General features: G+C 51.2%; 2 protein-coding genes across 2 annotated transcripts; both read right to left on the bottom strand.

Annotated features, from left to right (window-relative positions):
• Positions 1-1,105: 1,105 nt before the first annotated feature.
• LOC119105597 (armadillo repeat-containing protein 3-like) lies at positions 1,106-3,877 on the bottom strand. The gene is made up of 2 exons (XM_037229058.1): positions 1,894-3,877; positions 1,106-1,632 (listed from the first exon to the last, which is right to left on the bottom strand). The coding sequence occupies exons 1-2, from the start codon at positions 3,875-3,877 to the stop codon at positions 1,106-1,108; spliced, it is 2,511 nt and encodes an 836-aa protein (XP_037084953.1).
• Positions 3,878-4,939: 1,062 nt separating this feature from the next.
• Positions 4,940-6,559, bottom strand: LOC119105598 (trypsin-1-like). Its single transcript, XM_037229059.1, has one exon. It carries the CDS (start codon positions 6,557-6,559, stop codon positions 5,261-5,263), a length of 1,299 nt encoding a protein of 432 aa, XP_037084954.1. The 3' UTR covers positions 4,940-5,260.
• Between the last annotated feature and the right edge of the window lie 18,310 nt (positions 6,560-24,869).

Below are 24,869 nucleotides of genomic sequence, written 5' to 3' on the forward strand. Positions count from 1 at the left end.
TGACCCCCACAAAATGCCGCACATTTCTACCACGGTTCTGTAAAAATGGATGTTTCACAAGGATGTCAGCACTCTTTGTATCAGTATGAACATGGAAGAAGAAGCTCACGCTTTGGCCTCAGCAGCCCTCTCTTTTCCAGGCCCTGCAGCTGATGGAGAACACATTGGGGAACGGCCACAAGTTTGGCACGGACACCCACAACACGGTCTAATCAACATCGTTGGCAGTGTGTCAAAACAGTTCTGGATCCTGAATGCATGTCCCTGGTCTTTGCTCATTCTCCAATAGACCCGGGCCCTATCAGACGTCGGTTGAGGCTTCGCGTTCCATCCCCGATGGACGCTGGCCACATTTCAGGTGTCCTTCGCGAAGTATCCGAACGACGTGTGAGTGACTCCTACTGCATGAAAGTGATGCCTTCTCAGGGAAATCAACCACACATGTCTCGCATTCACTATTGAAGTTGCTGTTATATACTGCACATCGCACAAGATGGATGTTGGCGGGCTAAATCACTCATGCTTCGGGCATGTGAGTAACACGATGTATGTATTGTACACGACTTATGTACACGACGTATTCATGTATGCCACGTATACTAGGTCGCACACTACACTGCCTGGGCCAGATGCATTGAACCTTACATTGAACATGTGATTACATCTCGCATTGAACATGGCATTTGTACGAAAGGGGTCTGGATTAGGGGTTGAGACAACCACATATGTGTATATGTTGTGAGAATCTGTTCACTACAATACACGGCTGGAAGGTGCTCACTTTTTGCGGATCAACGGAGCGATGACGTATGGGGTGAAATATGGAGTTTCCACTAACAACAGCCAATTTCCTGGTGTACTCTAGTGATGGCCCATGGTGAGTGACGACCTCTAGTGTAGCCTGCTGCATATTACCGGTGGGAGCTGAGCGCACTGGCACATTCGATGCAGCCCAACCACAGGTGGGATTTTAGTGTCTTGATGTATGGACTCCACGTCCGTCGTTGGTGCCGACGGGGTGACCTGGTGGAACTGAGCCCCCGTTGTATTCAGACTGGCACGACCACAAATGGGAGCCAAGCCTCCAGATGTCCTCTGGCGCCTGTCAGTGGCGAGATCCCAGCCCGCTGGTGTACTCGACGGCGTCGGCCGAGTCGGCCGGCATCAGTCGGCCGGGCTCGTGCATCAAGTCAACGACCGTGTCCAGGTAGGGGCCCAGCAGCGCCATCTGCCGCTCACCACGCAGCAGCACAGTGTTCCAGTGGCGGCCGGCGCCACCGCGCCATAGGGTGCACGGCAGGCCAATCTGGTCGGCCAGGAACTTAAAGAGCAGCGCGCGGCACCGCATCCCCGCCCGTTCTACGTCGCCCACGGAGATGACGTTGGAGCACCGGCTGCGCTTCAGCTGCGCCAGGTGCATCTCGGCGGACCAGGTGCCAAGGTGCTCGCGTGCCACAGCGCCGCCCAGCCGCTGGGCCACGAACTGGGCCAGCGCTGAGCTCTGCGCCCGGTCGCAGGCCAGCGGCTGCACGACCAGACGGGCGTGCTCCACGTAGGCGGCCAGACGGGCGTCCGGCAGCGGTCGGACCTGCTCAGGCTCGCCCTCGCTCGTCGACGACTTGGCAGCCTCCGCTGGTGGCAGTGGAGGCGGGGGCGGCGCCCCGAGAGAAGCTAGCTCAGAGTTCTCGGCGACTGGCCGTTCGGAATCCTCAGAGTTCTTGTGAGGGGCAGCCCCAATCTCCTGATAAGGTGACTGAGCAGCAGGAGTGAGGAGAGCCGACTGGCTGGGATCCTCACTGGCACCTATTGGCAGATCCGAGGGCTTGCTCTCACCCGCATTATCGGGCTTATCGTCCGTGGTCGCGCCGTCTCCTGGCGCGGTATAAGCCACACCTGGTTCTCCTTCCGTGTGCTGCTGGCGAACCCCCTCTAGCGTGCGATCACTCGGCGGTCGCTCGGTGACCAGCTGGCCCTGCTCAGTAGCCACCTGTTCTGCCGACTGCCCGTCTGTTGCGATCTCCTCCTGCCGGTGAGGCGGCTGGGCGTGATCGGCCGCCGGCCGCCCCTCGTCACTGACGTACGGACACGCGCCCGAGTGCAGCAGGTACACCAGGCGAGTGTGACTAAGCGGCTGCTCCATTAGCGTGGCGAGGTCGGGCACCGCCTCGCACGTCTCCTGACGGCCGCAGTCGAAGAACAGGTCGTACAGCTTGTGCCGCACGCCCAGACGGCCGAAGATGCTGTACAGTGCCGACAGGTTCACTTCCATGATGATTTTCAGTGTAGAGGTGGCGCGCAGTCTGCGCAGCGAGCCGATCGCGCCGCCGCTGCAGAGCTGCTCGGCGGCGCTGAAGTCGGAGCCGATCACCTGCAGTGTCCGCACGCAGGCGTCGCGCACCGCCCCGCTCTCGTGCTCCAGCAGATCCATGAAGAGCTGGGCGGCGTCGTACTGGACCACCTGCCGTCGCGCGCTCAGGTTCAGACAGAGCACGCCGAGCGCGTCGCACACGCTGACGAGCACGGCCGGCGAATCGGCTGCCAGGCAGGCCACCAGCCGCTCCGGCGCGCTGCTGGCGGCCACCACCGGGCGCAGCGTCTCCTGTTCGGACAGATTACGCAGCGCGGTGGCCGTGTGCGAGACGGTCTCGTCGTCGTGAATGCCGAGCCGGCCGACCAGCTGCTCCAGCTGGCCGCTGCCACACACCTGGCGACAGGCCTGCTGGTGGTTGTGCGTGGCGGCGGCCAGCGCCATCACGGCAGACTGGAACGCCTCCGGGTTGGAGACCATGCTGAGCAGTATGGTCACCACGTCCAATCGCACCAGCTCCTCCTGCGCCTCCAGCATGTGGCACATGTGGCCGACGGCGCGCGCTGCTCCGTTCTGACTGCCGGCGTGTCCGGTAGCGAGCAAGCTGGACACCAGCACTGGCTCTACGCTGAGCTCGTGGAAGATCTCGCGTACTTCTGCGTTTTCGGACATCTTCGCCAGAAGGAAGCCGCACTGCTCCAGCACGTCCAGCACAGTGGTGGTCTGGATGAACGTCAGGAGATTGACCAGGCCACCGAACTCGTGGATAGCGTGGATGTTGTTGATGTCGAGGATGGCACCGTCGAGGACAGAAAGTGAGCTCGAGTGAAGATCCTCGAGCTTGGGATCTTCCAGCAATGTGATTAGCTTCTCCAGTCCGCCCTCATCCCGAATGGCGATGCGACCACCTTCTGAACGCATCGCCTTTCTCAGAGCAGACAGCGATAGGCTCTGCAGAACAGGATAGTCGCTACCGAGCAGACCAAGCGCATTCGAGACTCCTCCACTCTCGACAAACGTCTGCACGGCCTGGGGGAAATCCAGCAGCACGAGCAGCGTGTCCAGACAGTTTTTCAGCACGTCCGGATCCTTGGAGGTGAGACGTTTGACCAGGGAACCGACAGCCTCATAACCGAGGAGCATGGCGCGTCCGGTGGCGTCGGAGGCGAGACGAAGCAGGGCACTGCTGGCCACCTCGTCCACCACGCAGTCGTCGTCCTCGCGCAGCACGCGCACCAGGCGCACAACGTTTTCGCTGGAAACGAGCACCGATTGCACCGAGTTGTTGGCGGACAGCTCGCTCAGCGTCATGGCCGACATACGGCGCACGTTGCGGTTCGGGTGCTCCAGGTGATCCAGTAGTAGGACTAAGATATCGTACTGGATCAGCAGGTTCTGGTTCAGTTCACCCTCGTGCGCGAACTTGTACAGCGACTGGCATGCTTTGAGAATGAGGTCCTCCTCGGTGGACTTCAGCATTAGCACCACTGTGTGCGGGATCCTCGTCTCCCAGTTGAAGGTTGGCTCGATTTGGCCGGCCATCGTGTCCTCTTGCCTCGGCTTGGGCATATTCAGAGGTGTGGCGGCTGGTGCTATCGAATAAGCATATCACTACCTTCAGTGTCACTTAAACAGACTGAATTTGACTTTTATCCTGGTTACATGCAAGGTGTAGATGTCTTTTCTTATCTTCTTGCCTATCTCGCTTTCAAAACGCACTCAACATGTAAACTGGGATGAAAACTCGGCTTGTGCGTAGTCTAGATTCCATGTAGGCAACTAAACACTTATCCCACCGCAAGTATGTCGGGCTTTGAGGAGGCGTCGATTTTTTCACCAGCGATAAATCCACGAGCTGCGTACACCAGACGTCTTTCGCGAAACACGTAAGCGAAAGAACTGAATGCAACGCGGCTGACTAATAACGAGCATGTGAATCACGTACCATTAATGCGTGCCTACTGTAGGAGTCAAACGCCCCATCTTCCTTAGAAGTAAGGTGGAAATTTCAAGTTTTTGAAAATAGGAAAAGTGTTAAAGCTTTTCGCGTTCGCATAATGTTTGAAAGGCTATCTTGAACAGCATATTTCCATTTGAAAAAGGGCGCAGGGTCGAGGTTGGAGGCAAGTGGAAATTTCCTGAATACGCCGCGTTGTGTTGTTTCGATCTTATTTGAGCCCATGCTTCGCTGATGCGTGATTTGGCGCTACAGGGTCGTCAGAGCGTTGTTCTCGTACGCCCATGGTCAGCAGACTGACTCAACCCAAGGTCGGATGGAGCCCACAAAGAACGGAGCTTAGCACCGACCCAGCGGTACCAACTGCGCAGCTCAAGTCGCACGACAGCACGCTGTGCCGGGAACAGATAAAGTCGCCGCTGGGGCTTTGTTAGGATTTGTCTTCGAAAAGAGCGCCAGTATCCGTGTTTTTTTAAGGAAGGAGAGAGATGGAAAACTCACTGATCATAGAAAGAAGCGCAGGGCAGGGGATGTTACGCGAACAGTTGGTATTTTAGCGCTGTCATGTCTAGAAATAACGGTAAAGAGACATGTATGAGCCATAATGGGATGTGTTATACCATAACGGCATTTGTCTCTTGCGACATAACCATGTTTCCGTGCGAAAAAAGCTGTGGAAGTTTTGAAATGCTTGTATTTTCACCGAAACCGCAAAACAAGCCAACTATACGAATAGGATGCTTTCGCACAGCAAAAGCGGAGAAAACATAAAGCCAGACATTATGTATCGAAACGATTGTTGCATGCCACGACGCCATACTTGGGACTTGGGTTTGTGCATGTCTGGTTCCTCTGTCACCTGGTGCATGCACAGCTACAACGGCTCAATTTTGTTTCACAGCAGCCACGCGCCTTTCCACACCAGACCATAGAGCATCACACTCCAAAGTGAGTCTGGTCGTTTCCCGTATTACGGTGAGACGTCAGGACAGCACCTAACAGAGAGAGGCATCAGCAGTGTTCTGCTGGATCCAGCTGGTGACGGAAGTCACCCTGGCGTAGACACCCGGGTAGTTGGCAAGGGCGCAGCCTCTACCCCAGGAGACCACCCCGATCAGGTTGTAGCGACCTCCGACCGGCGTGACCAGCGGGCCGCCGCTGTCGCCCTGGCAAGAATCCTTGCCGCCGCCGCTGACGCCGGCGCACAGCATGCTGTCGTTGATCGTGCTGTACGCCTGTCTGCACTGATTGTTGGACTGCGTGCGCACGGTGACCTCACGCAGGGCCGTGGCCTGCGAGCCGCCCGAGGAGGTCGTGCCCCAGCCGCTGACGACGGCGTCCACGTTGACAAAGGCTCCGCTGGAAGGCAGGCACGCCGGCGCCACCCTGTTGTTCAGAGATGCAAAGTTGATAGTCTGGGTCAGCCTTAGCAGGGAGAAGTCATAGCCAGAGCGGGACGGTGATCTGTAGTTTGGGTGTTGAATAATCCGTGAGACGCTGAAGCGAAGCTCTCCGTCCGAGGCGCCGATCCTGTGCTCCCGGAGCAGCACCTGGACCTGGGACGCAGAGTCACCTGAAGTGCAGTGAGCTGCCGTCAGCACGTACCGGTTGTTGATGACGGTGCCGCCGCAGTAGGTTCGGGTGCCGCCGGGGCTCACCAGACCCGCCTGCCAGGGGTACTCGTTGACCTCGGTCTGGACGCCGCCGACGATGCGCGACGCTCTGTTGGGGACGCCGCAACACTGGTCTCCGGATGGCGCCTGCGTGGTGGCAGCCGTTGTCGCAGCCGTGGTGCCTCCACTGCTGTTTGGGACAGTAATATCACAGCGGAACCCTGTCCTCCTTACGCTGTAATCTGATTTGAAAACTATGTTGAAGTCAGTGCTGCTCTTGGTGGCGATGCTGCCGAGGTTTCCACAGTACCTGTCTCCGTCGAATGACAAGAAATCGTAAGCACAAGACGAGTGATATTCCAGATTGAAGGCGCTGCAGCCGACGTCGATCACCTGGCCCTGCTGACCTCTCAGCTGGTAGCGTTGAAACACGTTGTTGGGGTACGACCTGGGAAAGCGGGGCGAGGTAAAGTAGTATTCGCCCGGCTCGAGCGAGAACACAGCTCTGTCCTCGGAGTCAGGCGGCGGCAGCGGCTGCGCTTGGCGCGGCTGCGGAGGGGGCACGGACGACTCCCGGGACTGGGGCGGCGGTCGCGGCTCCGAGCCGGCGCTGCCCGAGGGCGGCGGCGGCTTGGCCAGGCCGACGCCCAGCACGAGACACCACACGACTAGACGAAGCATCTTGTAGCTCTGTGGTGGTGCTGAAGGGACCGAGCTGCATATATACCACTCAGGTCACGCGCAGCAGATGGGCACGTGTGTGACGCGAGGCGCTCCGCTGACAAGAACACACAGTCAGCATACCTGGTGCGTACGTCAGGAGCTTCTGACACAAGTGTGCAGTGCCTTTGAAAGCTGCGAGCAAGAAACCGACTGATTCGCCCATTCCGCTTCGATTATGCTGTGTCGCTTGTTTGCCAAGTGACAAGATAATGCGCCACAGCACGATGTGAATGTCATGTAACACCAGTGATGGGCAGCTATGGGGCGATGGTCAGGTGAGGCTGGGTGGAAGAAAGAAGGCAGCTATGGGGCGATGTTCAGGTGAGGCTGGGTGGGAGAAAGAAGGCAGCTATGGGGCGATGGTCAGGTGAGGCTGGGTGGGAGACAGAAGGCAGCTATGGGGCGATGGTCAGGTGAGGCTGGGTGGGAGACAGAAGGCAGCTATGCCTATTTGATGGACAGTGTGGAATGGAACGAGCAACAACGTTTCTAAATTCTTGTGCCGTTGCGAGTAAAAAGCTGCAGTTTCATAGATGAATTTTCAAACCCTATCCCATCAAAGGCCGAACAGCACAGATATTGTCGCTTATGCGTCTTCTCAGGTGATGGTGCTGTAACGTAATGACCTATGCACTGACATATTCTGAGTACCATTCTGTTGTAGTGCTATTTGTGGTGCCGAGCAATGTTACAGACTGGATAACCAGCACATGTCGCAGTTTTCTACGAATTCACCTCAATTGTTTCCATAGAACCCATCTCTTCCAAATATCCTGGACTGGCCCCAAACCACCCTGCGCGGAAAGTGAACTCATGCTCATGACGTCGCTAGCATATACGTTTGCATTTAAGTTGCTTTTGGTATTCCAGGCATGCTCTCGTTAAAGCTTATTCTCTCGGTTCCTTGTACCATAGGCGTCGTTTTGTGTTCTAAGCGCCTCTCCCACATTTCAGCTGCTATCAAGTATCACTGTCCACAAATACCACTTTGCCACCTCCGTGGTCTGGGACAGACACCGGGCTCGTCATTCATCGTCACTTTTGCGTTTCTCAAAGCGGGCGCGTCGTTTGGCCCGACAGACATAGAAAGGTCAGCTGGTAACTGGTCGATGATAGTCAAACCAGGCCCGGGGCGGACGTACCGTAGCATTGCGCAGTTTGAATCACTCCACAGACCTGACGAAAGGGCAGATGCAAGGTTACCCGTTGAACTGGACGGCATAGTTTGGTGGTGGGATCACGGTAAACGCAGCAAGCAATGCTCAGCAGAGACCCCAAAATCAAATACACCTATGAGCACCATTTGAAATGCATGCATCAAAAACGTGCTTTCTTCCACATTCGCTTTTGTGTGCTTGGCACAAATAAACTCAGTGGTGGTCTATTATAAGTGGTGACTTCTTGCCTACCTCTTCGTCAGTTTCAGCTAGTCTGGTGGCGTCGGAAGTGTGGCGCAGATGTGTCCGACCGAACGCCTCCGCCGATGGCGTCAGCGCCGTCCGCACTGCGCAAGTGCCGTTCAAAGCACGATGACAAGCCGTTGCCAGGAAGCCTATGACAAGCAAGAACGGAGATCCAAACCACAATCGGCAGGTGCTGGCGGCCCAAGTGGAGCGCATTATCGACACATCATGCTTCGGGCGCCGCGCACTTGTCTGGCCCGTTTGACGGTACGCTTCATTACATATGTCTTGCAATGCTGTCATTCTTGCATCATCGACCCTCGTATGCTTCCGATGGTCATATCTACGAAGTTGATACCTTTATGTTTGCTGCATTGTTGCTGCGCGGTTTGCAATGACGCTTTTTATTCTCGTTTTAGCAAAACACAGATAAATAATTGCTTTAGGTGGACTGATTTATTCAACCAGATACCTGCGTTACAGTTTGTGTGGATATCATGAAAGCTGTAAAATGGAATGCTCCTACTTCCACCCGAGTAGTACACAGCCACGAGTGTGCATGGATGCCAGTGCTGTCTTGCAAACCGACGAGCCTGTGCGCACACGCATCACTTGACTAGCAAGCTAGGCGAACCAGCGTGGCTTACCTCAGTGCCGCCTGCTAGCCTGAACACCAATTGGGAAGAGGCGCCCAAGCCTGCCTAGGAAGCGAGGCTTCAACAACTTTTTCAGTGTGCCTCACTGCTCTCTGAGGACACTGCAGCAGACGTGTCATGCGAGGCGGCGTGTGTATTGTTTTCCAGGACCGACATATTACGCTTCATGACTCAGTGTGCCAAGGCATGTCTCGCCGCTCGAAGCGTGTTTTGCCAGGTGTCTTTGTCATTGGCAGAGGAGGATGCCTGATGCCGCACGCCTTGTAGCGACGCCGCGCAGTCTCTCGACCACCGCCGAGATTCCCTGACGTGCGTGCGGTGGTGCGCGCGACATGTGCGTGCCTCCGAGCGCGGGGAAAGACTTCAGGTAAGGGCACACGACGGCGGCTGATTGCCCACTGCTTGTTACAAAACGCCAAAACGTATGATTAGAAACGTTCTACAAAACATGAATTTTGTCGGAACATGCCCGATATATATATATATATATATATATATATATATATATATATATGTGTGTGTGTGTGTGTGTGTGTGTGTGTGTGTGTGTGTGTGTGTGTGTGTGTGTGTGTGTGTGTGTGTGTGTGTGTGTGTGTGTGTGTGTGTGTGTGTGTGTGTGTGTGTGGTGTGTGTGTGTGTGTGTGTGTGTGTGTGTGTGTGTGTGTGTGTGTGTGTGTGTGTGTGTGTGTGTGTATGTGTGTGTGTGTGTGTGTGTGTGTGTGTGTTTGTGTGTATTTTTAGATACTTAGTTTACGGACACATAAAAATGTCATCCACCTGGGATGTGGGAACATCTTGGTTTATGGGGACATGTCATGTCCCCACAAACTGATTAAAGAAGAACTGGCACTGGGGGGTCCTTTGCGACGTTAGCTCGAGGGCTGGTCGATTTTTTACGGGCACGCATTTTTATGTTCCCACATCCCACCACTATAACATTTGGGGCAAGGCCATGTAATAAGGTATGATCATCCGGGGATTTTTCCGGCACTTTCCCTTCACTATTACAGTGAAGTCACAAAGTCGCAGCCTGGCACCACCGCTCCGTCCGTATTATCTTCGCGTTTGCTACACCGGTGCACCTACTAACAAATGCACCTGATGATCGCCACAGGGCGCTACAAGAGGTACTATGAGGAAATCTGAAAGGGGGGATTTTTTCCACGCTGGGTGTATAACAACGAACATAGGCTTGGGAACCAGGAACCTGTGTGCCATGGCACTCCCACTTGTAGAGAATGCCAAATATTGAGTCTATGGCGATATATCGAAGTTGGCCAGCCTACAGCTGCTTAAATGCAGCCTGGCGAGCCTGCCCAAGGTCCAGCCACTGCCAGAGGAGGAACTGACCGGCACCAGGATCATCGTCCGAACTGTTGCACTGAACCTCAACACTATACATCATGACGCGCCGGGTTGCATTGGTGTGTGGCGTAGGCAGTTTGAGACGACGGAAGTGGTGTGCTGCCTGGTAGAACAAAGGACATTGTGGACATTGCACATTGCATAAACTATGACACGAAGCCTCCGAGGGTCGTGGTGCGTGGCGTTAATCAAGAAAATATCCGTCACGCCATGCAGCCAGTTCATCGAACACACGTGTGACTCATAATTCACCATATTTTACTGAACCGATTCTTGCGCCCAGCATACACTTCATTGTGCACACTTGGCGAGGGCGCAAAGCAAACAGGGAGGGGGCGCGGAGAACACAAGTTTATGTTTTTCAGCTTAAATCTAGAGTTATGCGACATGATAGCCAGTCTGAAACAACCCAAACGTTTATCTGCGACGAAACCGTCTATGCCTAAGACAGCCACACAAGCATGCAAGACAAAGAAGGCATGAAGATGCCCACTTGAGGTTACTTACGTATGCTCACAGCACAACGATGTTCATATAACGCCGTCCACCTGATGTCCCACCTGTTTGGCTGCGCGTCTGGCAGCAGCCCGCTCAGCCCCAGCCTCATTAAGCCATCCGAGGCGCAGATGGATGTTCGTCGTCACCAGCTTCCGAGCAATCCGCTTGTCCAGTGCAGAACTTTCTCATCAGGAGTTTTTTGAGGCAGTCGACGATACCAATGTCTCGGTCCATGCCTCACCCCATCACTAGCTGGAACATGATCTCGAAGCTTCGGCAACGCTCGTCTAGGCCGGCAACGGTACCATCACACCACTTTGGCTGATCGCGTGTATCCAGCTGTCTGGCACACGGCTGGGTGGTGCTTCTCGGATCGACAGCCCCATACTTGGATCGAGGTGTTCGCACTTGGTCGCCACGAAGCCGGCAACGAGGGTCAGCGACATGTGCTCGATGTTGACTTCGTCCATCTTGTCGCCGCGGCGGGGCCATTTTCGGTCCTCTCGCCGTCACCACCATGGAGCATGTCTTCGCCCGACTCGTTGACCCTATTACAAGTCACCAGTGCTGTTCTCATTGCGACAGCAAAACGCGTTGGACCAGGACATGCCCTTACGTTCGTTGTCGCATGCTTGTTTTTATACACAGACACATTTTTGTGTGTTTCAGCGTGACATAATCTGAGCGGGTAAGAGGGACGGTCGATGACCGACGAGTACTGCACTGCGTGCACCATTCTGATATCTACCGCTCTTGGCCCTGGCCACGGATTTGTCAGGATGGCACCGTTTCATGGTCCCATTTCAGTGCATCGGCTGCCCGGGAGGGGGGGGGGCCGCCATTACTGTTTTCCAACGCAAAAATCGCGAGAACAGAGCGGCCCTGCGAGCCCCCCCCCCCCCCTCCCCCCCCCCCCCCCCCCCACCTCCATTCGTTTCTGCTCGTGAGGTTGAAGATCTATGGTTTAGACACAGCAGTAGTTTTTTACCACGATATTACTGTATGTAATCCCGAACATTGGTGCCCAGGCAAATAGCTTTTGTTTGAAATCTCAGACATTAGCATGGAAAGTGACACGAACAGTCCAAAAGTAGCTCACTAGTAACAAGACTCGCATATAGGCAGGCGGACATGTACGGCACCCCATAGGCGTAGGAACGTTTCAAAAAGTGGGAGGGGGGGGGCAAGCTCAGGGTGTACTTCATGAACTTTTTCTGGAAAGCGAGCCCGATGGCCGGCGGGGGGAAGGGGGTAAGGATGGAGGTTGTTATCGCTCTTTATTCAAATGTCATGGCTGCTATGCTAGATATGCATCTGGAGCTCTTTATCACTGGTGCACAATCCTGCCCATTCCACTCATCTGTCATTTGGCAAATAAGGCTATCCAACTTCCCTAGATTATTCGTCGATTTTTACATTGTCTTTCCTGGGGAGGCGAAATTCCACGAGCGGGTAGGCATCTTGGGTCACGAAGAAAGCATCTGCCTACACAGTGTAGATGCAAAATACGGTCTGAATATAGGCTGGTGAGAATTTTGAAAGTGGATAGATGGCTCACAGTGCGGCAGATTTTTCATGGGCCTTCAATTCGCTGGCTGCTTTTCAAGAGATAAGATTTGTTGCAGCATTTTAAGCGAAAACAAATTCGGGAGCTTGAAACTGCTAGAAACAATGTGAAAAAGCCATAAAACTAGAGACTCTCTGTTAGGAATCAAGCCGCATAAAAACGCCCATCTGTCATATGTTCCTTGTCTAGGCCCTGCTCCTGTCAACCGTCGGTGGCCACTGCCCTGGCCCGGATGTCTCCCGCATGACTGGCTGCGAACTAATTGTATGGCTTCTTTGTTGCATACTTTTGGACCAGCGTTACTACTACATGGTATATGAAACACATATTGGACACCTGCAACAGTATCTTCTCCGAACTATCTTCCCTCACACCACACCGTCGCAGAAAAATAGCCTCCGGGAAGCTGTCTGGCTTAGGAATGAATTGGCCCAACGGACACTTCATTGCCCATCATGCAACGTATACGACTTGTTCTGCTTTTGTGTGTACGCAGGGGCGTAGCCAGAGCCTTGCCAAGGGGGAAAACAAGGTTGACGAAAATCCATCTTATGGTGATCCCCCCAAAATCCCTGGTCATAGCTTGCTTGCTAACAAGTGACACAGTTTTCTTCGCTTTAATGCTATTTTGTCTTGTAACCAGAACAGAAACCAGGAGCTACCGTGAGCTCAATTCTGTTTGTATTTTGAGGCCAATAATCTGCATAATTGAGGCGTTGAACGACTGCATGAAATAAATCACCGGCGGCCTTAATTTACAATGGTTAGTTGACTCTTTCTAAACCGATAGAATTCAGAACCTTTATCAAAATTTGTATCTGGGTTCTACAGACATTGAGGACATCGCGAAGGGAGATTTTACACCGATATGTTTGATCCAAATTTGAAATGTTGAAGATGTTGATGATGTTGAAGATGTTGTTGATGATGTTGAAGATGTTGTTGTTGAAGATGTTGTTGAAAAAGTTGACTGCAGATCGAGTGGTCAACAATGTGTATTAACATGGCCAGGCCATGTTTGCCTGAAAATGTTCACCATCCAGTCAGAATCGATTAGTGATACAATTTCTGTAACGTGTTTTTTTACATGCGCGCTCGCAAATCTTAGCAACAAAAACCCCAACACCAGGCGTTGCAGTCTCCAAATCCGCGGAGCGTTACCCCAGTAGCTAATATTTAGCCGTGTTCCACCGGTGGACGAAGATGATGACCCTTCTGAAGTGATTACCTTTAAACGCTTCAACCGACTAGTAAGACAAGTTATGTGGCGTAATTTTGAGCGTGGGCACTCGAAAAATTTTGAAACACAAAGCCTCGACCCCAGGCGTTGCAGTCTCCGTAGGCCGCGCAGCGTCGGCCTAGTAGCTAATATTAAGTTGTGGTCAAAGGGTGGACAAAAATGACTACGCTTCTGAAAAAGTATCCTTGGACGCTTCATGACATTAGATCTTACATTTAGAAGGCAGTCTGAGCGCATATTTCACTAGTGCAATTTTTAGACGGATTAAAGAACAGATTGGCCCTTAAAACACCGCGAAGTGGGGCTAAAATCTGGTGGTTGAACTGGAAGAGTGAAGGTAAAATATCCATTTTTCGTGTTTTCGCAGCTATTTATATATCCAGAAGACAGATTAACACGGCGCCAGCCGTCTGGTGGCATTTGCAGTGGCTGAAGCGGTTCGGTTTCACGGAAGCTGTAGCCCAAGCCATCATTGTCCTTGCCCTCGAGGTTCCGGGCGGGCATGTTTAAACCTTTTAATGTTATTTGTTTCACTAATCCATTCTGAAAAATGAACGTTCTCAGGCAAACATGGCATGACCCTGCTGATTTTTTAAATTCATTTCGACCCAACCCATTCAACAATAATGAGACCCCCACTCTACACTCAACAATAATAAGACCCCTATTTCCTTCCGGGCAAGGGGCCGTTTGAGTAGAACGCCAAGGGTACATTACCGATCCCGGTCAAGGGCCGAAAGGCCATTTCGTCCCATCGCGAAGTGTCTTCTGGCTATCATTCTGGTGGCACGGGGCGGGATCTCCTGGTCGATCCGGAGGCCATTAGCAGGGTATATCACATATCACATATCACATATCATATCACATTATTCCCATCCCTGACACAGGAGGTTTTCTGACCCGCGCAGTAAGCCCCGGATCAGCACAGGAATCCTCACTGACGCGACAACATCTCTGATCACCGCAGGTTGTCCGATAGTTGTCACATGGATTCCAGTTCCGTGTTCTTCTGTGTTCTTCAGAGGTATTGAGTTCTCCCTGACAGTAGATTGGAGATTGAATGGGGTTCCTTGTGTTAACATGGCTAATCTATGCTCGTCTTAAAATGCTCAAGATCCTGTCAGCGCTGATTACTGATAAGAAAACTACGTAATATGGTGCTGAACATGCGTGCTCGCAAGTCATAGCAATAACAGCCTCGACGCCCGGCGTTGCAGTCTCCAGGCCGTGCGGTTTTAATACTAAGCAATGGCCAATGAACAAATGAAAAAGATAAAGCATCTTAAGAGAGATGGCTGGTGAACTATGTTAATTGGCATGCACGTTTAATGCGGTGCAAAAGCAAGCCAAATGCAACCTTAATCTGAAAAGTGTGTGTGTGTGTGCGGGGGCGGCAGTTAACATTGCTGCCCCCCCCCCCCCCCACCTTGAAAAGTGGGGGGGACATGCCCCTGCCCCCCCCCCCCCCCCTGTTCCTACGCCCATGCGGCACGCGGCTGAAAGAACTGTTTGAGGCACCAGGACATACCAATATTGGTAGCTTATTGATGCGCTAGGTACTGTGCCTATTAGCGGTTGTGGGGTTTGTTAGTTGTCCAGTCCCAGCCCCATTGACAACACATTGCATTCATGTGTTGTCAATGGGGCTGGGACTCGCTCGTGCAAATTTGCCCTCCCCCCGTCGCAAATCCTGGCTACGCCCCTGTCACTCATCCCCTTCGCCCGAGTGGCATAGATGGCTGTGCCATTTGTGTGGTAGTCAGGCCCTACTTTATAAACAAGATTACGGTTGGAAAGTCTCGTTTGAATCTCGTATTGTAGTCTACAAACTGCACAGAGGGCATATATTGTGCATGCATTGGACTGTGAATTGGGTTGAAAGATTTCAGCATAAAATAGATCGTAATTTTCCTTTTAAGCGCACGCATACTTACCTCGGCGTGTCTGCGATGTCCAGTTGCACGGAAGGAACTGTACCTGGTCGAAGGCATGGTTTAACATTGGGTGTGGGACTAGTCTTATTCAGATGGCCAGGATCAGACCTGATCTTGAAAATGATCGGATCAGATTACCGCATCCTCCACATTTATAGTTAGTCCAAGAGCAACGGTGTACTCATGTTTTCAGGGACAGTTGGATCGTGTTTTTTTAGAAATGTAAAAAACTGACGTGCCTCCATTGCGCTGTTTAGCATTCTTACAAGAGGCCGCCTCACAGGATGGCATCTTGCTGCCAAAAAACCGCCTTTGATGCTCACTCTTGCCCAATGCTCTCACACCACTTTTAATTTCTCCAGCCCGCGATATAATAGCGCGCACCGAGGCCACATACATTGCAAACTTGATGCCACGCTGCACGATAATAGAAAAGACCCACCGCAGCATTTCTGCGTGACTACTGCTTTCCGAGCGAGGCAGTCGACGTTGCCATGCAACGCCGCCGCTCAAGCCAGTGAGACTTTGTGACGTCACCGCCCAACGTTCGGGACTTCGCCTGCCCGACCAATCTCTCAAGCTGTAATGATGGCCCCCTGATTTGGAGCAAGGCCATGTAATAAGGTATGATCATCCGGGGATTTGGAGTATGCATACTCGGAGCATGGCAGCGGGCGGAGCCGATTGTGGTACGGTAAGTTCCTGTATGTTGAATGTCCCCACATACCAAGAGTGACACATAACACAAATTTTCGTCAGCTGAGTGTATGCTGACGTTGATCAGCGGAAAATCCACCAAGTGAATTGGTCTATGCAGTAGGTATTATTCAAAAGCAGCGTCAGGGCTCGTGGTTCGGGCCCGCGACAGGTCCATACCCTTGATGATATTGGGCCCATGACAGGTCGATACCCTTGATGATATCGGGCCCATGACCTGCTCAGCGCTCTTGACTATGTTGATATTCTTGCGGACGTCGATGACCATATTTAACACTTAGTGATATCTGGATATATGATAATATGAGGCCGATGGCTTTGCTGTATTCCTCATTGTGTCGTAGACCCTGATAACGCATGTATCGTAATTATTATGTCCCTGGCCGTGTCGAAGGCCCCTAAGCGTGACACGTCTTGTCGTTGGAGTCGCCGATCGCAGCAAATTCATGGCCTTGGCGATGTCGCTGTTGCGGCTTTTGACCGTGTCTGGGCCCCGTCCATATTGATGCCCCTGACACTGCTGATGCTGTGGCCATGAGGGTCCATGCTGGGCCATTGGCCATGTTGGGCCATTGGCAATGATTTCGAGCCTCTGACCGCGTCAGGCGAACCAGTGACACTGATGGCCAGTATCGGTATCGGAGCCTGGGTCGTTTTGGGCCGCTGAACAGGTCTTCCCGGTTGAGTCGGACCCTTCGACGTGTCGAAGCCCTGATTATGTTGGGGTTCTGTGGCTGTGACAGGGTCTTTGACTGTGCTGGGTCCTGACCGTCATGGGGCATAACTGTGTCGGAACGCCTGGCATTGCTGACCTCTCAACGTGACGGGCTGTTGGTCTTTAATGATTTAACTGTTTCAGAGCCCCTGGCCACGTTGAATACGTGGATGTATCAGGCCTCCTGACTGTATAGAGCCCCTGAACGTGTCCTAGGCTTCTGCCTGTGCCATGGCACTGACAACGGTGGTCTGAGCCGAACCCTATAGCGTTGTCGAGGCTCCTGATCATGTTGGGCCGATGGTTGTTCCAGTCCCTGATCGTGTTGAAAGGTAGCAATTTCAGGGCCCTTGGCCATGTCTGTTTTTTTTTTAGGCCACGAGGCATTTGCCATGTCGGGTGTGTTTCGTCTCCTGTGCCACAACAGTCACTGCCCACACCTGCCATTCTCGACTCGCGGAAAGTTTCCGGTTGTGGCGCGGAGTACGAAGGTGCCCACAATAACGGTCTGCTGCATCAGAGCGCGAGACAGCGTTAAATGGCGGGAAGGCAACAATAGGCAATCGCGCAGGTGTCTTTAAACCCATATCGAGGTCGATCAGTCTACAAGATGTCAACGCGTCGACAACCGCATTTTCGGGACAGCACGGTTGCTTTTGAAGGCAGCGCTGCTTATGTTAGTGTGACAGTGATCGTGCAACTTAACAGTAGCAGGGAAGCACACACATCAAGCGTTCTAGAAATCATACAGACGAAGACTAGAAATCGTTTGCTTTGCGATGCGCTTGGAGTCCGTGGGAATTCCATGGGACGAGCATCACTGTACTGCAGTTGTTCATCCAGTCCGAAATCAGATTTTGGCGCATAGACCATGACCTTATCTGGATACAAACATGTGCTTAAAGTTACTTGCAAAACGATGGCATTTCAGAAAGTTAGCATTTTTGCGTTATTTGTTGCCTGATAAGAATGCAGCGCTGTTCCGTCCTTGAAGGAAACACCTAAAACTGTTAAGCTGACGAGCCATTGATTGTCTGTACGAAGCTACCTACTTCACTGTTAATTCCAAAGATAAACATCTTATGTAAATATTACACCGCTGTACTTCTAAAGTTCATGTGGCCTTACGCAGCTAGGGTATGAGAACGCCTTTGGCAATACTTTTTATAACTACGCAATCATTTTTATAAATGAGCGGTCTGGTGGGGTTTCTTGCCTAAAAATGTTTTGGGGGCGCACACACACAGTGCGATATCTGGTAAATTCTAATAAAATTGTCATTTACGTAAGCGTCGCAGCTCTTCCACAACATATTTCGGAATTTAACTGCCGCACAAACTCTCAAGCCCGGTGCAAAGAAACCGCGAACAGCAACACGTCACGGAGTTCAGTGCGCGCAAAGTGTTATGCGCGTGCCGCTTTGTCAGGGTCTTCCAGGTAGAAGATTATTTCCCAACGGAATTCTCCAGTGGGCCTTCAATGTGAAACTGTCCATACATGAGCCCCCAAGGAAAATTTCTCTCCAAACTCGAAACCCGCTGCACTGCTTCTGACAGACATAGGATCTGTCATGATAAGTCTCCTTTCAGGTAAAAGTTGTAGAGATGTATCAGCGTTTGCTTGCCGCCAATGACCATTTCTGAAAATTGCAACATGCCTCACTACCAGCTCAGCTCGATTCCATCCTCAGAACGCGAGCACTCCGTCTTTGCAGTATATCGGAAACAAGGCCTAAAAGCAGCATCCTTCGGGTCATACCGGTCTATGTGCTCTCGTCTATCACGTTTCAAAGTTAGCACCGCTCCACTGAACAGCTCAAGTGCCGCCCCCCAAACAGCTTGGGTACGGCCCCCAGGACAGCTTGAGCGCCTCACCCCGGACAGCTTGAGCACCGCTCCGCCGGACAGCTTACACACCGCTCCCCGAACAGCTTGAGCAGCGCCTCGCCGGACAGCTTAAAAACCGCTCCCCGGACAGCTTGAGCACCCCTCCGCCGGACAGCTTGAGCACCGCTCCGCCGGACAGCTTAAGCACCGCTCCCCGGACAGCTTGAGCACCGCTCCGCCGGACAGCTTGAGCACCGCTCCGCCGGACAGCTTGAGCAACACTCCGCCGGACAGCTCGGTGGCGGTTGCTGCTTTTTGTCGGCGGCCAGCTCAGCTGCTGCGCACGGAACGGTCCGAAACGGCGGCGGCTGCGGCGGCGGCGGCGGCGGTGGAGGTGTAGGTGGAGCGGGCGACGCGACGCGTGCTCCGGCTGCGCCACGCGTCCCAGTCTCCGGCCGGTGCTAGTCGCCGCTACGCGTCGAGCTTTCCTGGACCGCGATCGCTCGGTGTGGCGCCGAGTTGCTTGGGCTGGGAGGAGCGCGGCGGGGGACGTCGAACAGTTTGAAGTGCGTGCTGCGATGCTGCTTGCCTCGAACTGAATTGCCCTTGCTCACGATGGCGAACATATCGGGAAAGGTAAGCCTATCATCAGTTGGAGTGCACATAAATGTTTGCATGACAGTCTTACCTCTTAAAGTTCTTTATCTATCATGTCTATATTTGCATGCCTTCACTCAAAATCCATACGCCCTATGCCAGCTAGCTATGAGATTCAAGGTGGCTTATTTGTATATTGGGAACTGTTTTTGGAGTTGTGTGGGCTGGTGGTTAAGCTGTTGAGTTTCATCCTTTGCACACAGATGTACAGCAATAAGTACAGATGCGTTGAGAAGAGCATCATTCCGGATCACACGGCATGCTTCACGTGTTATGAGATGTGACAATCGTACTAACCTTATTCTCCAGAGAAGGACCAGAAGAATGGAGATATAGATGCGTTGATGTTTCAACAACATGTCCTTATCAAAACGATTAACACAATTTGCTATTCGCTTCGATAAAGGCATGCCACCAAAACATCGACGCATCTATATCTCCATTCTCCTCGTTTTTCTACGAGGAACAAGACTATTACTACTGTCTTATTTATGACCGGAATGTGTCTCGCAAATGTACTTAACAATTATGTTATGCGATGTGTTGAAAATAATGCATCTTCACTAAATGAGGAGATACTCGTGATCACTAGCACCGCCTTGAAGCATAAAGCTGTGCAATGTTATATATATATATATATATATATATATATATATATATATATATATATATATATACCCACAAGACAACTTCACCTAATAAAAACGTATACTCTTAATGACACTCTTTAAATAGCATTTCCTGGCATAATGATGTCCTGCCATTTTGAACATGCGAATTCATGATGCAGGGGTTCAGGAGTTTAATTAAGGCTCTTCTCACCTACGTCAATCGCATTCTTTACGTTTGCAATTTACTCCTATTACCACAGACTTTGCGCACACAATCGCTGGCCCCAATTGTTTCCTCTATATCTCCTGGGGCTCCACTCGCTCATCTTTGGGTCGCGCTTACGTCTTTTCGGCCACTAAGACATAAAACGTTTTTGACCAGATGTAAAAACAGCATGTAATAACGGCTGTGTTATTAGTTTCAGAGAATGTTCATTTGAGAGATGGGGATGGTAACACTAACCGCACAACACGAGCAAAACAAAAACGGTAGCTTGTACAAGTGTCCTTGCTATAATTTTCGCTTAGTTTGGAGGCCACAGAGCGTTAGGTTCAACAGTGTAGTTCGACACAGGCCTTAAAATTGCAGGCACTTAGTTCATACGACCGTAGTTAACAATGGTGTGCGAAATGCAGTGTGTTCGAGACAGGCAACCTTCCTAGGGAGTAGCCTGGTCAGCTATGCAGAAATCAACGTTGGCTGATCGTCGCTGGCGATATCACCTGCCCTGGCAGAAACATTTTCGTCCAGCCGGTCTTGTCTGGTCATTGGTCAATGATGGGACGGAGGATGACGTGAACCTGAATGATATAATTCATGTGACACGGTAAGCGTCACCATACCACGACCTGCACGGAAGCGTCACCATACCACGGCCTGCACGGAAGCGTCACCATACCACGACCTGCACGGAGGCGTCACCCCACCACGACCTGCACGGAAGCGTCACCACACCATGACCTGCACGGAAGCGTCACCACACCGCGGCCTGCACGGAAGCATCACCCCACCACGACCTGCACGGAAGCGTCACCACACCATGACCTGCACGGAAGCGTCACCACACCGCGACCTGCACGAAAGCGTCACCACACCACGACCTGCACGGAAGCGTCACCATACCACGGCCTGCACGGAAGCGTCACCATACCACGACCTGCACGGAGGCGTCACCCCACCACGACCTGCACGGAAGCGTCACCACACCATGACCTGCACGGAAGCGTCACCACACCGCGGCCTGCACGGAAGCATCACCCCCACCACGACCTGCACGGAAGCGTCACCACACCATGACCTGCACGGAAGCGTCACCACACCGCGACCTGCACGAAAGCGTCACAACACCACGACCTGCACGGAAGCGTCACAACACCACGACCTGCACGGAAGCGTCACCACACCACGACCTGCACGGAAGCGTCACAACACCACGACCTGCGCGGAAGCGTCACCACACCATGACCTGCACGAAAGCGTCACCACACCACGACCTGCGCGGAAGCGTCACCACACCACGACCTGCGCGGAAGCGTCACCACACCACGACCTGCACGGAAGCTCATTGCAGGCAGCGAACCGCTAGCGTTGGCGCAGCCTGCTATTCACGTGTTGATTGATTTGAGAGAATCGTGTCGGCCCGTGAAGCTGCATTAGGAAATTGCATGCAGTACCGTCATGTGGAAAACAGAGCCGGGGGGTGAAAAACTTCTGATTTACCGGATATGATCGATGACAAAATCTGACGGTTTTGCGAACCACTTGGTGAAAAAATTGCAAAACTGCAAACACATTTCAAGAGACAAGACCATATTACAACACATAATCCCAGATTGACGAAACTCAAAGCTCATGTCGTGAGAAGCTGACTGGCTAGAAGGACGTAACCAAACGGCAGTTTTAAAGTAATAGCGTTAAAAGGCCCTGCCAATCTAGCATTGTTGTTTGTGGACACCTGAGCTGTAGCTTCAAGGGAAACGGGGTCATTGGAGCGACACTTATCATAGATTCATCCTGGGTTTTCTGCTACTGAATGGTACAGCGGCTTTGATGTAAGAGGCCGAGTATCGCTGGTGTAGGACTCTCACATTGAGCTCTGCATCTCAGACTTAGCACACTGATCGGCGGACAGGCGTGAAATAAAAACGCTTTTAGTTGTCACCATATTGCATGTAAAGCTAAATGAAGGTGCTAGAGGTGTTCAAAAATATCGTTTGCATCTGTTGATACCAATTTTGTATGGGGTTTGCTCTAAATAATTGGGATCATGTTAGGAAGTACGAGTTCTGCACTGGCAGTGATCATGCCAAGATAATGAAGGTCGCTGAAGCTCTCAACGGTTTGTACGATGACACCACGAAAACAAAAGTGATGTTGTTTCAGGTGCTTGTAGAACCATATTATCTGCAAATGTAGGGCCACAGGGAGGCAGTTTTGCAAAATGCGTAGGATTTAGGAATGAAAGGAGAAGGGGAAGGGTGAAGGAAAAAATTACTGGGCCTGCCTCCGAAATTTAAAAGTTTTTCTCCAGATCTGACGCAACTTTTCGCATCTGGCAGGAGGGGTGCAGTTCCTCAGAATTAGCTTTTGGGGCTGAACCCCCAAATTATAATAAATAGAAAACATGGATTAACGTTATAACGTAAATAGAAAACTGCATCCCCACGGTTGGGAGGCACAATCCTGTCCCCTCCTTCCAAATAAATAGGAAACTACACACTTTTAGGCTGGTTCACGGGTGTCGCTTTGCATCCTTTTGAGTAAGCCGCTGTCCCACCCCCCCCCCCCCCCCCCCCCCCCACATGCAATCTAGCCCCCTACGGCGAGTATGGCCCCCTCAGCCTTCTGGGGCTCAAGTTCATGTAGGACATTACGCAAAGGAGCTCGAAATTATCTAAAATTTTACAGGTAAAAAGAACCAAAGAAGATGAAATCTACGATATCACGTCCAGTTTAGTGCACCTGGCAAAGTAAGCCACACTTTAAAGCTTCGCGGTCGTTCCGTGTTTACTTAGGTTTTTCTCGTTTTTTCCTGTATACTGCATGCTTTTATCTACACAATTTATATATATATATATATATATATATATATATATATATATATATATATATATATATATATGGTCGACTATGGCCTAGTTTTCTGTTATTGTGGGAGTGCTTTATTTAGCGATGTTAAAGTTATACAGTCCGTAACAAATTGCATTGTTTTGCTACGACGCGTTATTGGAAAATGAAAACAAAACGTTCTAAAATTATTAGCAGTCTTCGTTCATAGGAAACCTTTAAAGGCGTCGACCACCAGCTCAGCATAAATATCTCATGAAGCAATTGGAAATACCTGACGACAGACACCACTAAATCGCTAGCAGCAATCGTCCGACCATGACCTGCAACACAAGCCGTGTCAAACATGCCTAATGGGAGTGATGCACCTGCACCTTGCTTTGTGGCAATCAGCCGGGATTTCCGTGACAGACATTATAAGTCACACAAATCAACTTACACTCTTTGTTCCCGAAGCCGTACACGTCCTACAACGCCCGAAGCCTTGTAACATCGACTATGCGTCGATAACCGAAACCTGGTTTCAACGATCGACGCCAAACAATATTAAAATGATTTCCAACAACATCTTTCGCCGGGACATAGCAAGAAAACGTATTAAAGGGAATGTTCCACATTGGAAGATGTTGAGGTAGGCATCAGATGTGATCGGAAAAGTTTACTTGTAACTATTGGTGAGCTTCCAAGGCTCAAAACGATGCTAGGTAGCAAAATTTCAAAGTTTGTAAAAATGCGCCCCATTACGTCATTGCTTGATGGCGTCATGGAATGGTTTTGTGACGACAGCAACACCTGGCAGTATCAGACAGCCAAATCTAAAGAATACCTCAAAACACACGAAAGCTGACGCCAACCGACCATTCTCGTCGCGGTGTCTGTGTCGGCTGGGGGATTAGTGGGTCGTTTGTTAGTGGATTTTTTTGTCTTGGTGCTGGCCGTGAGAAAAGCCTTGGTAGACTGTTGGACATACGCAACATAGTGATCGCCAGCTTTTATGGTAGATTATTAATATCAAAACACGATATGCTGTGCTGCTGCTGTTGCTGCAATTGCTGTTGATTCTGTCAATGCTTTATCGTCGACCCATCGTTGCCTGCACTGCTGTAGTCGTGACACTGATATCATGTGCTTTGCACAGAAGTTACTTTCGTTATTATTTCTGACTGGAAATGCGGTGTCGCGCGAAAATTAATAGATTTGTAACGTTACTATGAATTGATTGCCAAAAAACGGCTCTTGCTATGGTAAATGTTGCAAGGTTGGGCTACCACTGTTTAGGATTATTTATGCAATTAATAGTTAACCCTGATATAAACATTGTGGCACAATAACATTCTTGCTGTTGATAGTCATTTGGCATTGTTAAATCAGTTGTTACCAGTCATTCATAAGTTATAAGCTGCTGTCTCATAGGCTTCAAACAGAGAAGTCAACCAACGTGGTGCACTGTGTATGGTACGGCTTAACAGTTTCATTGTGGCACTACTTCAGTGCTGTACTGCGGCACGACATAATGAAGAACGATATGGTTTTTGTACTGCAATCCGTGCTGTTTTCATAATAAATTGCATTATGAAAAGATGGGTCAAATGTGTTCTCTTGTATTAACTCCCCATCTGGGATATGACCGACCAAAAACACATCATACAATACACAAATCACTTTCAGCAAGGCAACCAATAAGTGGCATCACGCTCAACCTGCTTCGGGATTCCAGAAAGCGCAGGTGAGAAAGATGCAACCACATCTTTCACTTCCACAGTCATGCAACATGGTGCAGCCATCAGGCTGGTTTACAAAAAAAACAACAGGAAAATTTTACATGTGGTGAAATGACACTGCCAGCATCCTTACCTTGCACAAGGCTGGAGATATGACAAGTGCGTGTGGTTATGGTTGGATGGGCAAAATACAAGGAAGTGATAAAGCTGCCAGTGCACACAAGGCTCATGATAAAAATATTATTGAGTGCTGTCCAAGACACCAACAGCAACAATTTTCCACCTTTCCTA

The sequence above is a fragment of the Pollicipes pollicipes genome, unplaced genomic scaffold, assembly GCF_011947565.3.
Source record: "Pollicipes pollicipes isolate AB1234 unplaced genomic scaffold, Ppol_2.1 Scaffold_6138;HRSCAF=7277_pilon_pilon_pilon, whole genome shotgun sequence".
NCBI classification, from domain to species: domain Eukaryota; kingdom Metazoa; phylum Arthropoda; class Thecostraca; order Pollicipedomorpha; family Pollicipedidae; genus Pollicipes; species Pollicipes pollicipes.

Excerpts from the sequence above, each read along its gene's own strand:
- LOC119105598 (XM_037229059.1), bottom strand. The coding sequence starts at position 6,559 with ATGCTTCGTCTAGTCGTGTGGTGTCTCGTGCTGGGCGTCGGCCTGGCC.
- LOC119105597 (XM_037229058.1), bottom strand. The coding sequence starts at position 3,877 with ATGCCCAAGCCGAGGCAAGAGGACACGATGGCCGGCCAAATCGAGCCA. Across the intron at positions 1,633-1,893 it reads GCACACGGAAGGAGAACCAG|CGGAGGCTGCCAAGTCGTCG; the intron begins GTGTGGCTTATA and ends CACTGCCACCAG.